The sequence below is a fragment of the Coturnix japonica genome, chromosome 1, assembly GCF_001577835.2.
Source record: "Coturnix japonica isolate 7356 chromosome 1, Coturnix japonica 2.1, whole genome shotgun sequence".
Taxonomy (NCBI): Eukaryota; Metazoa; Chordata; class Aves; order Galliformes; family Phasianidae; genus Coturnix; species Coturnix japonica.
The window spans coordinates 67,660,299-67,678,405 of NC_029516.1; the positions used below are offsets into that span (position 1 = coordinate 67,660,299).

General features: G+C 38.6%; 1 protein-coding gene across 1 annotated transcript in view; it reads left to right on the plus strand.

Moving 5' to 3' along the window:
* The window catches only part of NTF3 (neurotrophin 3), a 50,330-nt gene extending 33,860 nt beyond the window's left edge, over nucleotides 1–16,470 (plus strand). Inside the window, exon 2 of the mRNA XM_015871474.2 lies at nucleotides 15,546–16,470. Within this exon, the coding sequence (XP_015726960.1) occupies nucleotides 15,546–16,340 (795 nt within the window). The 3' untranslated portion in view covers nucleotides 16,341–16,470. The remainder of the gene's footprint in view (nucleotides 1–15,545) is intronic.
* Nucleotides 16,471–18,107: the final 1,637 nt, after the last annotated feature.

The following is an 18,107-nucleotide window of genomic DNA, read 5'->3' on the forward strand; positions in this document are numbered from 1 at the left end:
GGCTACCATTCTTAGTAAAGAGCCCAAGGAGCTAGAATGAAACAGAATTAGGACAGTTAGCTTAAATTGGTCAAAGGGATATTCCATACCATAAGACATCATGTAGGAGGAGTTTTGAAAGGAGGTGAAAATTCATCTCACTGTCTTCCACTGCTGGAAGGACTTGTGCATCAGTTGTTACTTGTGCATCAGTTGTTACATACAATTCCATATTCATGTATAGACATAAATATATATATATACAAAAATATTTTCCTTTTTCTTTTTTCTGTTTTAGTAAATAATTTTACCTCAGCTCATAAGCTCTGCTTTTTTTTTTTTTTTTTTTTTCCCCCAGTTCCCTTCCCCATCTGCATAGACACCTGCTGTGTTAAACTACAACCATCAATTTGGTGCCCAAACTGGGGCTCAAAGTGTTGAGGTAACAGCAGATTTGACTGGAGCGCATTAACATGGGATGTTGTGGTAGTTAGATTGTTACTGGTCATCTTGCATTCTGCTATCATATTTAGTAAATTATTTTTCTCCCTTAGTTCATTGCCACTGTTTTGTTTTTAGGCCCATCTCAGGGTGTGAGTCTGTGGGTCTCCACACCCCATTTAGTTTGGGAACCAGGCCAAACAGGGCTGAAATAGGTGACAGCTATTAGCAATTGCACACTTTTCTTTGTCTGCTCAGGGAGCAGGGCACTGGATAAGATAGAGGATGACAATTTCTAGCAGTTCCTCAGCTGTCCTTTCAACTTTCTTCTTTCCCTAGAGCTCAAGAGCTAGTTAAAACAGTTAAATCTCAAGATCCTCAAAGAGTGAACAAATGTGGCCTAGCAGGTCAGACTGTAAAAAAGTGATCCACACTAGAACTCCAATGTGACCTCACCTCCAACCCACTAGGGAGCGTGAGCAAGCAACTATGTGGTACTTAGCCACCTGCTGGGTTAAACCACAACTATCATTTTTGGCACACAGCATGGGACACAAAGGATTAAGATAACAGCAGAGCTGACTGCAGCATGTTAACAGAAGATCTTTGAGAGTCTTCTCCAGAAACTGTATTGTGTAGCACCCTGTGTGCTGCTTATTTTCCCTGCTGATTGTTTGCCATTACTGGGGATTAGATAAAGTTTTATTTTGCTGTGCTGTGTGACTTTGACTTATATAATGATAAAATTGGCAGCCGAGAAACTGCTGTTTTGTGTGTATTCATCATTGCAGTCATCTTTGGGTTCTGGAAGCCATAGTCTTTATACTATCGGTATTATCAGTTTGTCAGCCTCTCTTTCACTTTCCCTTTCCCTAGAACTCAAGAGCTAGTTACAGTAGTTCTTGAGAAACTTGAGTTTCTATGCGATGATCAAACCAGTGTGAGTCATTAATGTGTTTCAGCTTATGTTTCAGATTAAACAGTTATTCAGAAATATCAGTGAGAGATCTGCCCCAAGGTGAGAAGGCTCTGCATGGCAGGGGGTGTGGGATGGTCTGGGCAGCTGCCTGGAGCAGCGGGCACCCATAGTGATTTGGACCTTCACCTCTGAACAACTGCAGAACCCTGAAAAACTAGTAGAATATTTGAAAAAGGTCTGATGTTGCCCCAGCAGTCCTAAAGAGGGACAAATCACTGCAGCATGCGGGGCCTGTCCTGTGCCAACTGAGCCGTATGGTTGATCCAGCTCCTGTAACGAGCTCTGTGGTTGCTCTAACTCCTGCAATGGACCTTGTGATTTCTCTGACTCTTGCCACAACTCTGCAGTTTCTCCAGCTCCTGCAATGAACTTGGTGTCTGCTTCAGCCTGCTGGATGGACCCTGAAGCTGCTCCAACCCCTGTGACAGATCCTGCAGTTGCTCTGACTTTTTTGACAGACCCTGCGGTTACTCTAACCCTTCTGATGGGCCCTGCAGGTGCCATGACCCTCACAACCAGTCTTGTAGACACTCCAGGCCCTGTGACAAACCCCACAGTTCAAGTGGGGAACCAAATAGTGCCAATATCAGTTGGCACTGAAACCATCTGACTCCTAACAGTAAGTGATCTGTGAGATTTGCAAGATTACAACCATCAGCAAAGTGATGAAAAACCAACAGTGGACAAATAGGTAGCCTGCCTTGACAATATGAAGATAGTCTCTCTTCCTCCCCAGGGGCTTATGTCTAAGTTGCAGAGGAAATGGTTCAACAACTCAAAGCAAATGAAAAAGCTTCAACAGCTCCTCCAGCAGTACAAACCCTTATTTCATCTGTGAGGAGTAAGCATTCCTCTGCTTGAGAGAGAGGATATAGTGGATACATACCTTATACAATCTAGTGGTTTTACCTTCATGGCCATGGAGAGGATATGGAGAAGTGGGATGGAAAAGCCACCTCGACCCTACAGGCATGGATACTTGAGTTCTAAGGGAAGACAATCATAAGAGTGAGCCTTCCATGGAATATGGAGGCTTCAGTTTCCAGCAGGCAGCTCTCCAAACAGCAAAGATGATAGTGCGATCTTATATCCAAGGATGACAAGGATGCCTTTTGGTTCTCATACACAAGAGATAAGTAGTGAATACCATAACCAAAACTAGAGGGACCCTTCCTCCAGCCAGATGCAGGAAAGGCACAGTTGGGTGTATTGAACTGCGTGGATTCGATGGCCTATCACTTCAGAACCAAAGAAATATGAAGCTTTAGTGGACACCTGTGCACAACATATTCTAATGCCATCCAGTTATAAAGGAGTAAAACCCATCTGTATTTCTGGGATAAAGGGGAATCCCAAGGGTTAACTGTATTGGATGCCAAAGTAAGCAAAAGGACTCCATTGCAGCTGGCTCAGAGACCCTGTGCATGTTTGCATCCTATCTCAGGATAGAGCACTTCAAGGGCCCAGAAGGGTATTGGTGGGCTTTCAGTATAGCTGCCTTGGAGACAGAGGATATTAAGCAGCTGTCTACCTTGCCTGGTCTCTCAGAGGACCCTTCTGTTGTGGGGCTGCTAAGAGTAGAACTGCAGGTGCTGGTTGCTACTACAGCAGTGCACTGGCAACAATACCATACCAACCGGGATTCCCTATTTTCCATTCACAAGCTGATTTGCCATCTGGAGAACCAAGGAGAAATCAGCAAGACTTGCTTACCCTTCAGTAGTCTCATGTGGCAAGTGCAAAACTCCAGTGAAAAGTGTTGCCTAACAGTGGATTGTGGATTGCGGCCTGAATGAAGTCTACACATTGTTCTGCCCGATAATAAGTGCAGACAAAGGCAGCCAAGTTGTATGCCAAAACTGACATTGTGAATGTTTTTTTTCTCAGTCCCTCTGGAAGCAGAGTTCAGGTCACAGCATGCTGGAAAAGGTGCCTGATGGAAAGGGACCTTGGTGTGCTGATGGACAGTTGGCTGAATATGAGCCAGCAGTGTGCCCAGGTGGCCAAGAAGGCCAATGGCATCCTGGCTTGTACCAGGAATGGTGTGATGAGCAGGACTAGGGAAGTCATCCTGCCCCTGTACTCGGCATTGGCAAGGCCTCACCTCAAGTACTGTGTTCAGTTTTGGGCACCTCTGTACAATAAGGACATGGAGGTACTGGAGCAGGTCCAGAGAAGGGCAACGAGGCTTGTGAAGGGTTTGGAAAATCAACCCTATGTGGAGAGGCTGAGGAAGCTGGAACTGTTTAGTCTGGGGAAAAGGAGGCTGAGAAGAGACGTTATTGCTCTCTTCCAGTATCTGAAGGGTGTTTACAGCGAGAGTGGTGCAGGTCTCTTCTCACTTGTGACAGACAAGGGAAAGGCTTCAAGTTGCACCAAGGTAAGTTTAGGTTGGACGTTAGGAAACACTTCTTTACAGAAAGGGTAGTTAAACAACTGGAATAGGCCTCCCCAGGGAGGTGGTTGAATCGCCATCTCTAGATGTGTTTAAGAGCCATTTGGATGTGGTGCTCAGGGATATGATTTAGCAGAGGGTTGTTAGAGTTAGGGTACTATGGTTAAGCTGCAGTTGGACTTGATGATCTTCAAGGTCTTTTCCAACCTGGGTAATTCTATGATTCTATGACTCTGTGATTCTAGGTCATCATTATTATGGTTCTTATACGCCCTTTTAAGAGTAGTACAGTTAGAAGTACCCAGGTTAAAAAAATAACAAACTGTGATAGAACCAGAACTAGCTTCTGCATGCAGTAACCCAACACTGTACTGCAGTAATCCCTCCTGCACTGAAGGACTGTTGATGGAGCTCAAAGTTATGAACTGTATGAATAATGTGGACAATTTAAATGGATACCTCACAGACTATGGAAATAATATGCATCTATATATGTAGTAAAACAACAACACCAGAAGAAGATATGTGATGGTAATTAGTTAGGATGTGTAGAAGCTGTGGGACCTGTACATGAGTAAGGGAATAAGGATAAGGGGTGGATATTGCCTTAGTTTCATTGAGAAGGAATTGTTTTCTTCAGAGTGTCTGGCATGACTTTATGTTTAAGCATAGGCTCTATTAGAAAAGCAATGATGATAATACTGATGCTTACAATTGCTGCTAAACAGTGTTGTACAGTGCCAGGACCATTCTTAGCAAGGGGCCCAAGGAGCTGGGATGGAACAGAAGTAGAACAGCTGATTTAAACTGGCCAAAGGGATGTTATATTCCATATAACATCATGCAGAATGAGTTTTGGAGGGGGTAAGAGTTATCTCACTCTCTTCCACTGCTCAGGGGGCTGGCTGGACCTCAGTCAGGGAGTAGCGAGGAATTGCATGTGCATCACTTGTTGTATACATTCATGTATATAAACAAAGATAGCCATAACTATTATTCTTTTCCTTTTCTCTATCTTTGCAAATAGTTTTATCTCAACACATTAGTTCTACCATTTTTTTCCCTGATTTTCTTATCTGTCACCTTGGCAGGTGAGGGGGAGCAAATGACTGTGTGGTCCTTAGCCAGCTGCCAGGTTAAATCACAATACCAGTTAAAGTAACTTGACAGAATATGCAATCCTAAAAGTTACATAAGGTATGTAAAACATACTAGGAGGTGTGGTTGACAGACCAGGAAAATTGTTCTCCCATTCAGCAGGACCTGAACAGACTGGAAAGCTGGGCACAGAGAAATTTTATGAGGTTCAGTAAGAGCACGTGCACCTAAACAAGAATAATTTAATGTATTATAGGTTAGGGTGAAGAGGAGCTCTACAGAGAAGTACTTCGGTATTCTGGTGAACAAACAGGTTGGCCATGAGCCAATGTGTGCTCTCATGACAAAGAAGACCAGTAATATCCTGGGGGTGCATTAAAAAAGAGTGTGGCCAGCAGGCTGAGGGAAGTGATCTATCCCTTCCACTCTGCCCTAGTGAGGCCACATCTGGAGTGCTGTGTCCAGATCTGGGCTCCCCAGTTCAAGAGAGATACAAAACTTCTAGAGAAAGTCCATCAGAAGGCTACAAACATGGTTAGGAACCTGGAGTATCACCCTAATGAGAAAAGGCTAAGAGATCTGGGACTGTTCAGCCTGAAGAAAAGAAGGCTGAGGAGGAATTTGTTTAATGTTTATAAATATCTAAAAGGGAGGTTGGAAGCAAATGGATGAGGCGAGGCTCTTCTCAGTGTTGTTCTTCTTGTGTTGTGTTAGGAAAAGGAGTAATGTCTTAAAACTTGAATATAGGATGTTCCAAATAAACATGCAGAAGAATTTCTTTATGGTAAGTTTTACAGAGCTACAAAGCACTTGAGTAGCTCACCCAGAGAGGTTGTAGATTCACCTTCTCTGGAGATATTCAAGACAAGTGCAACCTATTGTTGGGAATCTTTAGCCAGAGGGGGGGAGGAGAGATTGGACTTGATCATCTCTTGAAGTCCTTTCCAACCCCTGAAATTCTATGATTTTGTGAGAAAAACCTATAATCTTACATTTCCAACACTTGCCTATGTTATATAAGAAATACAGACTGCTTTTCTCTGAGAATGACTTTAAGGATATTGTAAGCTAGCTATGAGCAAACTGCTGCACCTGTGCAATTCTCATGAAAGATGTATTAGTTTTATTGTGCAGTAAAAATTCCTTATTATGGTCTGAACACAAACAATAGAGTTACATTTTACATGTATGAAAAAGCAAGGATCCAACAGCCACTGTGTGTATCCACATCCACCACCCCTTTATCTGCAGAAGACTTGTCCAGTTTGTACTAAACTCATGAGACCTTTCTGGTGATTTAATTTGTTTGGACCAGGCCTCTTGTCCTTCAGAAATCCTGCCTTCACAGCATCTATATCCCAAACTTTGCACGTGTATGTCTAACATGTTGTCTTTTGTATTTGGAGGTTCGTGAACCTTTGAGGAGCATGGAGAGGCATTTCAGAAAACAAACTTGATTCGATTCACAAAATTGCCAAGGATGTATTTCTGCACAGCTTTTAAGCAACCGGGAGCCAAGGGATTTTGCAAAGCAAACACAGGTGCAGTTTTAGTTAAAATGAAATAGGGCTTCTCAACTGAGCCCCTTGCACAATGACAGTCCCAGTCCCATGGAACACAGCTGAGGCAGCAGTGCATTACATGTGGAGACACAGCAAGGCTCATGCAGTGCCTAGGAGAAGCTCTTGAGCCAGAATGCTGCCCCTTCTAATCAAATGGTACTTTACAGACCTTGAGAGATATGTTATTACCCAAATAGCATTCCTGCTTTCTAGGCAAATGTGCATTCTCAGGTCACAGTAAAGCCTTCAGAAAATGGAAGAGAAGCTCTCTTTTCAACAAAAGTGTCCCAGGTTCTGTTCCAGAATTTTCATTCAAACTAAATGAAAGGTCACTTACCTTCCGACTGGCAATTCCTCTATCTCTGTTCCTTCTGAATATGAGCTTTGCCTGTACCCATTAAAAAGGTCGAGGGATCTGGGACTTCATAGTGAGGGTCTAATACTTTTAGAGTTCTGACACTTGCTTTGGAATTCTGCTTGCTTGTTTGATTTGACTTTATTCCTTACTTTATAAAAAATTAAAAAAAATAATAATAAAAAAAATTAGAAAATTAAAAAGACAGATGAGGAAAGTTTCCGTTTTCAAAACAAAACAAAGCAAAACAAAACAGAAATCCTCTTGCTTTCAAAGTAAATTCCATCAAAACATTATTTTGAGTTTCACAGTTTGAAAGGCTTCTTTGCTTGTGTTTTTTAACACCAGAAAATCTAATCTAAAAATATGTTTTTGAAAATCCCTCATTTTTTTCTTGAAAAGAAAAAATCCTGCATGTAAATGATTCATCCAGTGGGAATGCAAGTATTAAAACACCTCGGATGTTTTTATACCTCATATCTTACTTTGCAAAGTCTCTAAAAGGCTACTCTTTCATATCCTACCAGAAGGAGAAACAGGAACTGTTGTCGGACTAATACAAAACAATTTATTGGCCCTGCTTGAGCCAAAGTAGATCCAGATTGACTTGAAAGGATTGTCAAAGAGTTTAAAAAAAAAAGAAAAGAAAAAAAAGAAAAAAAAAAGATTTAGATGGAGTTTCAGGGCTGTAGCAAAACATAAAAACAGGCCTCTTTGATATGGCTTTGGGCTTGTTTGCAAACATCTTGTAGAGCTTGAGAATTTCTTTTGATGATCAGCCTAACTTCTCTTTTTTAGTTTAGTTTCATTTTTCCTGACCGCATTACTTTGCCACACCCTAAAGTGAGTGCTCGCTTTTAGCAGTGTTTACACTTTCTTAGATCTTTGCACTAGGTTTGCTGGTGGGCCTTTTTTGTCACAATATAGACAAAACTCGCATATTCAGCGCAAATTCCTTAAAGGTCCGTTGTACAAACAGTCTAGTCTTTTTTGCTGCTCTTTCTTCATTTTATTTTCATATGACAATACCTTCCAGCTTTCCAGCAGCTTTCCTGATTTTTCTGCTGTGCTACAAAAATGGCCAATTCCTTCCTAGCTCTGCAATGCAATGCCATGGTAATTGTGTTTATTAAATATTGCACCTTTCTAAATACTACAGCTTTCTAAAGTTTTCAGTAATTCTTCAGTCTTTGCTCACAATGATTATTCTCCCAGTATACTAACTTGTAATTTCTAGTTTGACTCTCATTTTGAATGTTTGCCAATATTTTATGTCTTCATCTCCTCAGCAGAGATGATCATATATTTTTTTGCTAACTGCTGTTTGCATACCTTCTCAATTCTGCTGCAAATTTAATTTGCTTGCTGTGTGACCCTTTTGCTATTAACAATTAGCAATGAAAATAGTATTTAACCTTATATGACCATCATGGTTTAGTTCCTGTGCTTTCTATTTTTTCAAATGATTAAAAACAAAACAAAACAAACAAACAAACAAACAAAAAAAACCACAAACAAGCAAACTGAAAATTGCAAAAGCACGGGCAAAGATTCTGTAAAATTAACACAGACCTAATCAAGTCATTGGAATTTATTGATTTAACTATGAATTTGACCCTTAGATTTTTTGTTACCTTACACAATTTTCAGAGCTACACAGTGAATAATATGAAAGCAGAAGACTTTTGCAGAAATTGTTTACCCCAGCTACAGCTTTAATTCTTTCTAATGACTAAGTTGGGGCTAATTGTTTATCTCTGACGGTGTTATTTTTATTTCCATACATTTCACAGTTATTGCACTAGTGATCAACTTACCATACAACATTCCAGATGGGCTTTCTGATGCAGTCAGTGTAGCATAAAAACACATAAACATATTCTCTGTACTCCAGGTTTGTGACAGAATGCCTGTACAACCTTTTAAATTACATCTGACCTCTCTGTTTCCAGTCTGTTTAAAACATGAGCAAGAGCATCCTCCCCCCCTGCCCCAACCTTTTTTTTTTTTTTTTTTTTTCTGTATTAATGCAGATAAATATTTTTGGAGTGCTCAAATATCTGTGACATGAGAGCTCTAAAAGAAAACAGGATGATTTACATTGAGAACATTTACGGAATATTTATGTTAAATGTCTCATTAGTCTCTAAACAGACAGACATCTCCCATATAGTATAAAGGGCATGATACTGTAATGTTGTCGAGCCTCATGTGGAGAGATAAAATCCTTAATCATAGTAGGGCAACAACAGACATCTCTTTGAGGGAGAAAGCAAAGGATGTTTGAGTATTTATCCAGGATAACAAAATGCCAAATCATTCCATGGAATTCTTTATTTTGCAGATGTAGAAAGTCATGAACAGAGATTTTGACTCTACTAAAATCTTTCAACACATTAGAAGAAGCAGGATCCAAGCCTCCCATGGCCTCACCCTGACCTTCTCAATATACAGATTAATTACTCATCTGGTTAGTGCAAAACTGCATGATGGCATTCTGGGCAGAAGCAGACAGGTGTAATCATCATGTCACAAAAATATAAATGAGGAAAGAAATTAAAATAGAAAAAGACCTAGCTGTGACTGAGGAAATGTCTTCCTGCTTCTGTAGCTGATCACAGAGCAGCTACATCATACTGCAGATGATACACATAATAATGTGTATATATTTGAGTCTCTTGGTGGGATAGCTAGAAGACCTCTGGGAGGTCTCAGCTGCCTTGAATTCCATGTCAGTGGTGGTGGGACGAAGGTGCAGGGTCAAGCCATAGTGGAATTACCATTACACAAGGTGTGAGAAGCAGTTGTTCCAAGTAGTAAGGCAAGCACTGAGGAACTGCTCCTGTCCCTTCTCTTAGAAACAGATAGGTAACTGTAAATTGATTACATTCTGATCTCCAAAAAGATACATTTGCAGAAGGGTCAAACTCAGACAAACAAAGTTGCAATCAGCTGCATCAGAAAAGAACCAAAGTTGCTGCAGATCTACATAGTGTGTTTAACAGTTCTAAAAGCAGTTTACTCCTCACAGGAGATGTATTATCACAACACTGTCCCTCAGAAAGCCCTCAACAGTCAGGAAAGCTTTCTGTAGAGAAAAGTAGGGTCAAGATTGCTAATGTAATAAGTAGTAATTAGTAATTAGTATTAACAAGTAATTTGAAGTGCAAGTGAGCTTTTCATACTTGAGTATTTAACTTTTTAATGAGTGAACAACAGTGGCTCAGTAGGCTTAATTCCATTACTGCAGTGTATTATATGTATACCTCTCACTGGAGGCTATCAGTGCTGAGATGTGTTCTCTCTTGAAAATGGCTTTGAGCAACTGAGTTAAATTAAAAGCCACTGATGTACTGTGGGTCCCTCCTCCTCAGATACAGTGTGTTTCCCTACTCCCCAGCCCATTTGCAAGGGGAATGAATTTGTTTCAAATTCCTCCACTCTAGCTTAAGTTTGGTTGTCCCCAAGAATGGTAGGGTTAACACATAGAGCTGCCATAACCCAGTCCCACTTGATTTTATGTCTGAAATCTCAGGCTTCTTAGTAGGCCAGTGTCTTGTGAAATCTTTGGTTTCAAACTCTGTATGTTTAAATTTCTGTGTCTTGAGAAGCAGAAATATTCGGGAGGATCATAGCATCTCTTGGGGATCTCACTGCTTTGCAGCCATCTATCATAATAAATTCTTCTGAAGGCATATGTTGTATCAACAGTCAATTTCTATTCTGAAATATGGTGCAAATGTAAATACACGATTATTTCATAATCTATCTTCTGCCATCTGAATATTCATGATGCAGTGATATTTTTCGTTCTGTGCATTTTCATTCCCATTCATTACAGAAGGTAAGGGCTGCATTTCTTCTCAATGAAGTTGGACAGATTAGAAAATGAAAAGAGCTTTTTTTTACTCCTTGTTTTCCAAGAGTTCGTGAAAATAGTTCAGCAAGCAATGAGAATAATTGCACTGTTATCAGGCAAAAGCCTGAATATGCTGTCAGCCAGCCACCACAAATGATCAATGCTCAGTCTGGGAAAAAAAAAAAAAGAAAAGAAAAGAAAAAAAAGTAAGGCTGCTCTTACATTTTTTCAAAAGTGCCACATACTTCAAGCTGACTTACATAAATCATTTTGGGTATTACAGTGCTGAATGAAAAATTCACCAGTCCCACCAGCTTCTATTCTGGCTCCTCTCAGCACTGACTTAAAAGTGGATACTTAGGCTGTGTCTCACAGTACTAGGGTTTCACTATTTTCACAGCACATATTAAATGACATTTTGCTCTTCAGCTGTGTAGACTGTTCAGAGTGTAATCAAAATAAAAAGTATTTATTATTTTTAATCATCACAAATAAAACAAAAGAAAGCTTTCCAATCTTCTGTAAAGCATTGTGTCAGAATAGATTGGAAAGTAATTTACCAGAGTCTGCTGGAGATTTCATTTCTTAATGAAAATAATAGGTAAGATTATTTATTTCTCCTTAATTTAGGACGTCTTCAAGACACATATGTTAGACAGCATCAATGCCCCGTCAACATCACAGGAATATAAACCATTAAAATAAAATAAAGCTAAGCTGCACTTGAAAGATCTAAGAACTTTGCAATGCATCACATTTTTTAGTAATGTTTCTTTTTACATGCTATGCCATGAATGTCAGCAGTCTCCAAGTCAAACTTGTTTAGTGAACATTAACAATCTGCTCCATATACTCAGTTTTTGCTGGCTTTCCTGCCACAATGTGATGTCTATTCCAGTCAGTCCTCTATGCCGTTCAGATGGCTTAATTGCCATTTAGTTCTACTTCTAGCTCTGCTAAGGATCTTTGCTCCTGTTGATGTTTTCAATCACTTTTGAAAACTGAGGTGGCATATCTGAGTAAGGGGAAACTGACACTATGCAAAGGGACTAATATGAAGAAAATAATGATTTCCTACTTTGATATCCAGTACTTCTCCAAAATTCACATAGCACAGTGTTTTCTGACCAAATTTAATGGCTTCTTTGAACCATGTACCCACCCCAGTCTTCTAAATCACCTCTAGCAAGAGTCTAGCAGTAGCTCAAAGCAACAAAGCTGCATCCCAAATATCTAGAAGACTACATAGAATAGTAAAAGATGAAACCAAACCAAATCCAAAGATTGTCAGCAGTTCAGGATAAAAGTTTTATGGAATATGTCAGCAGACCTTCCTGAATTACCAGTACATGGAATGGAAATGGAACTTGGGGGTACAGGAGGCTACAGGCACAAAGTGAATCAAGGTATTTACCATGATATTCTTCCAGTACTGAGTTCCTAGTCAAATGATGAGTTCATCATAAACATAAGGGATACATTTTGATATAAAGCCAGAGAAGATGCTAGGTCAATTTTTCCAGATTACAATGAGATCTCTAAAATCTTCTACAGCCACAGAAAAAGAAGGTCAGGTATAGTGCATATTACACAGAAAGATAATTATACTGATTCAATTTTATGTAAGGTTATACTTGATATATGCTGAAGACTCACTTAAGTCAGGTAAGGTTATATACCTTAATGTCAAGTAGGCTGTGTGTCACAGTCAACTTTACATGATCTTTCTAGACCGGAATTTCTGAATACACCACTATCTTCACAGGTAAACATAGCTCCTAGGAGAACTGTCTCATAGTAGCTTACTAAAACCTTTAATTTCTTTAACTCAATCTTTGCATTTTCTTTCCAAATTCCGGACCCCAAAACATGTCAGAAAACCATAAAGATTTGTTATGAAACAATTTACTGTTTGTAGCACGTAATTTAGCAAGATTAAGTTAAACTGCTGGTTAAATTTCAGGGCATTATATACCTTTCCCACCAAATTTATAAGACATTTTATTTTAGGTTCAACAAAATATTTTTCAACAAAAGATTCTTACCATTAACATAGTTCTGCCATGGGTAAGAAAAAACAGTTTATTTGAAGTGATTTGATTTTGAGGTCTCTAACCCTATCTGCGTGCAATACGACATTAAATGGAGTTTGCAGGAACTCTAGTCTCACTTTTCTCACCTCATCACCTGCTCCAACTTGTGTATTTTGCTAGTGCCACTTAGTTTTGAAATGAAGCAGACCAGTGATTACATGCAGCTGCATGCTGGCATGAATAATGCTTTTAGCTTTTGAGTGGTGTGTTCTCAGAGCTTTCCTCACTGTTCTATGGCCTTGTGTGTTGCATTATGTGTGAGTTAGCTCTTCTGCGTGCTATGAGAAATCTACTGGATGACACATGTTTTAAAATGTCTTTTCTGTTTTATAAAGAATGTAGCTTACCAAGGGCAAACTAAATTGCACCGGAAAAGGTCTTTTTATGCAGCTCTGTCTGGGTGCTAAGATCCATCTACATGAAGTTAGCATTTATTTAGGTATGACAGTAACTGCATGGTAACTGCAAATCTAAGAATTTCTTTCAAAATATAGCTTTGCTGCAAACAACTGTCTAGATTTAGGCGAACTCATACTGTGACAAACTGAGAATGGAGAAAACACATTTCTTGTCCATAAAAGGACATCCACAGAGCATAGCTCTGATTTTGCTGCAGTTCCAAACTACAAAGAGGGGACTCACTGTTGCTAAAAGGAGGCTTGCTTTGTTCCTTTTCCCCCGTCTTCTTTTTTTTTTTTTTCCTTCTTAAACAGAAAATGGTTTGTTGAAATAGAAAATTTTATTTTAAAAGGTCAGATTTCTCTGCAATTTCTTCTGAGAAAACACACAGTACCCAAAACATTGCCAGCAATTCAATGAAGGTGATTCTTTTTCTTTACTCAGTTCCGGTAAAGTCACATCTGCAGTGCTCAGTCCAGTTCTGGGCACCCCAGTATGGGAGACACAGACATACCGAAACAAAGATGACGAAGGGAATATCATACAAAGAGAGGCTGAGAGAGATGGTACTGCTCAGCCTGTAGGAGGGAAACTCTCAGAATGATCTTACTGAAGTGCAGAAATACTCAGTGGGAAAAAGTAAAGAAGGTGGAGATAAACTCCACTGAGTATGTTCCATAAAATGACAAGAAATGAGCACAAACTGAAATAGAAGAAACTACTGAAAGAAGTGTTATTTTTAATTTTTTTATGATGAGGGTGATAAAACACTGGAACAGATTGCCTGAATAGGTTTTGGAGTGTTCATCCATAAAGAGATTAATAAAATGACTGGACATAGTCCTGTGCAAGCTGCTCCAGCTGACCCTGTTGGAAAGAAATATTAGACCAGGTGATCTCCTAAGGATCCTTGCAACGTCAGCTGTTCTGCAGTTTTCTGAGTCTGTGACTTCATTCCAGAATGCTAGAAAACTGACATATGGTGGACTAGTTTGCAGTGTGGAAGAATGAAATTCAAGACTGTTTTCAGTCATTTGAAGCAGTACTTCACCCAGGGCCTCTCATGTGGCATAACAGTTCTGTAACAACATGAGTTTAACATTTTCATCTTCAATCCACTGCCTGTTTAAAAATTTCAGTTGGTCTGCTTCAAAGTCAGTGGTTTTCTTCTATGATTTTATATTTGACAGTGAATATTAGTTTCATTTAAATTCAATTGCAAATGCAAAATAAACAGTTATCCGCAAGGGAAAAAACACTTCCTTACACAAATGCTCACAGTTCTCAAGTTCAGTATAATAGAAAGATTAAACCAGAAGTGGCCAAAGGGCTTCCAGAAGATACTGAAAAGCTAAATTGGGAAGACAATGCAGGAATCCACACTAAGCATAGTATGGCAAAGAGCAGTACAAAAAAGAAGCACAGGATCCACATTTTTCAAAATTTCAGTCTTCAGTAAGTTCATTTTGATCTGTTTGAACAAAACTCTTCATTTTCAAGAGCAGTGAGTGGGGAGAGAGTCTTCCTCCTGTCCATGAATATTTTTATCTTAAGTCACTTTTGCTCCACTCATGAAACAAGGGAACTTTATAAAAAAAAATAAACTAAAATAGGAAACAGGCCCCAGTCCAGAAAAGAACCACAACAAATAAATAAATAAATAAATAAATGCTCAGTGGATCTATCTGAACTTCCTACTTGTATTATAAAAGCCTAAGCATTGGTTTTTGATGTTCAAAATATAAGAAACACAAATTTACAGCTTAATTGTGTATTTTCTCTCCAAGAATACTCAATCTTATAGCATGAGTGAGAGAGCACTACTCAAACACTGTATTTCTCAGTGTATGATGATGCTCTTAAGGTTAGATACAAGCCAATTGATATAAAGAAATTTGATGTAATCTTGAGATTTCAACCCATGCAAATTCTTGACACTCTAGCAAAGTCAGAACTTTTTCATTTTATATCGCTTGAGAGTCTGCTACTTTCCTTGTGTCTTTGAAATCATCCACTCATCAGAACAGACTCTGCAAAAGTGATTTAGCATCTGTTCACTATCAAGGCTTGGTCATGCTTTCCCAAGAGTAGCTACCTAACTTTTTGGAGATGGGACTTAACTGGCACGTCTGTCACTATGCAAGGAATGAGATCATTCTGAAAAGTGCATGATACGTTGATTAAATACTGAATAAAGAAATTGTAAAATGTTTGCATTTATTACAGAATAAAATTAAATAATATATTAAAATACACATAGCCTATCTGTATCTATCCTTACTGCATAATACATAAAACATTAAAAATGAATCCAAATATTTATGTTTACAGCATTTAGTAAATCTTATTTAATTTCTTTTATCTTGACATTCTGTTTCTTTGTAGATCTTACAGGTGAACAAGGTGATGTCCATCTTGTTTTATGTGATATTTCTTACATATCTTCGTGGCATTCAGTCAACCAATATGGATCAAAGGAGTTTGCCAGAAGATTCAATGAATTCTCTCATTCTTAAACTAATTCGGGCAGACATTTTGAAAAACAGGCTTTCCAAGCAGATGATAGATGTCAAGGAAAACAATCAAAACATAGTGCAGAAAGTAGAGGACCACCAGGAGATGGATGGAGATGAAAATGTGAAATCAGACTTTCAGCCAGTTATTTCAATGGATACAGACCTTCTAAGGCAGCAGAGACGCTACAGCTCTCCTCGAGTTCTCCTGAGTGATAACACACCACTGGAACCACCACCACTGTACCTCACGGAGGATTATGTTGGAAATTCAGTGGTATTAAACATTACCTCTCGGAGGAAAAGGTATGCAGAGCACAAGAGCCACCGAGGGGAATATTCTGTTTGTGACAGTGAAAGCTTATGGGTCACGGACAAATCATCTGCTATTGACATTAGAGGACACCAGGTAACTGTACTAGGAGAAATCAAAACAGGCAACTCTCCAGTTAAGCAATATTTTTATGAAACAAGGTGTAAAGAAGCCAAACCTGTTAAAAATGGCTGCCGAGGCATTGATGACAAGCACTGGAACTCCCAATGCAAGACATCCCAAACTTATGTTAGAGCACTGACTTCAGAAAACAATAAACTTGTAGGCTGGAGATGGATAAGAATAGACACCTCCTGTGTGTGTGCATTGTCAAGAAAAATAGGAAGAACATAAATCTGCATCTCTTTGCTATATAAGTTATTACTTTAAATTATATTATATGCATGTAGCATAAAAATGTTTATATTGTTTTATATATTATAAGTTGACTTTATTTATTAAACTTCAGCAAATCAGCAGCATATAAGCTTTCTCTCTCAATAAACAAAACTAAAGGCTGTGTGCCTCTGCTATGGACAGATCCAGATTTTTTTAGACTATGTTTGTGACACTGTTTGTTGGCAGAACACCATAACCTGACCATGAAATCTGTGTAAAATCAGTATTCTTGATTCAGTATTGTCACACCAGTGACAGTCACTTAGTAAACTTGTTAAAAATCAGGTCAAAATCAAGAGTTGTACACATATTTATATTTCTCACTATACATTCACGTTTAATTGGATTCAGTATCAATTCCTCGCTACCAAAGCAAAAAAGAACTAAAATATGAGTTGTAGCCTGCAGCTGATGTTGTCAGAGTCACCAAGTAACTGTATAATACAATTTATTTTTATTGTGTCAGTTTTGTCAATTAAATTACCATTTTCCCTGTTAGCATTTCAGGATGATTGTTTATAATCAAGGCAGCCACTGTTGTTTTTAAAGGACATTAGTTCTGCAATGATTTCTAATGCTGACAAGTAATCTTATAAACAGTATTTTAAGAATCTAAAATATTTGTGACTAAACTAATGAGACCAAGAGCAGATCTAAATGGATCATTAATACATAAATGATTATTCCTTCTGGATATAGTATTTATTTATTTTGTAGTATCTTCTACACTGATCTATTATCTATGCATAATTTTCACATAATTCTTCTCTATCTGAATTTTGAAATTAGAAACAAAGGCAGTATTGTCTTAATGTTAAAAGAGGAATTAAGAATTGTAATAAAGAGATTACATCCTGGAATGGCTGTCAAAGCCACACACCCATATGAAACTGTTCTCCTGAGTAACACAGTACACAGTGTTTTTTAATGGAGGAAAAATTGGAAGAACCTCACAACAAACTTGGTACCTTTCAGAGAGATATAAACGATTTTATTTTTCTTTTTGAGCCATATTGTCATTATAATTCAGGTAAACCATAGCTATAATGAATTTATTCAATCACACAGGTTTGCGGTTTGGGAAGAAAAACTTGCTAACATATACCTCAAACTCTTTTTTGCATTGTCATGTAGCTCCAGTGAGGACACTAATAATTACTCTACCTGAAGACAAGGGCCATTCTACATTAGCTGTATTATGTCCCGAATGGCACCTTACTGTCATAAAAGTAAATTAGAGATATGTCATGGATTTTGGACAACAGAACTAAGATTGAAACACATAAATCATCCGTTTTCATCATTCTTAATCCACAATCAGTGCTCAAAACAAAGCCCTTCAAAAAAGCAGCTATAGTGGTCTTTCTTAAATTTTTACATCACGGCTTTCATTGCTGTAGCACGTTCCACATCAGAAATGAAAATAAGATCATGTGCAAAAAGATGGTGATAAGGTGCCTTTATTCATATACTACTGGAGAATCAACTTTGTAACAGGTGACCAATGCAGCAAATTGTGTGGTCTCCCCTAATCCCTTGCAGAGAGCCCTACACATCATAAAATGGACAAGTTTCTCATGAGCACAAGCAGGGGAATAGCTGACACTCTCAAAACTAGGCTGGAGAATGGAGGGATAATTCTGGAGCGAAGGCCATAAACAAAGCTTTATTTTTTTATTTAATTTTTTTTTTTTTTTTTTTTTTCAATATGAGGCCAGGGGC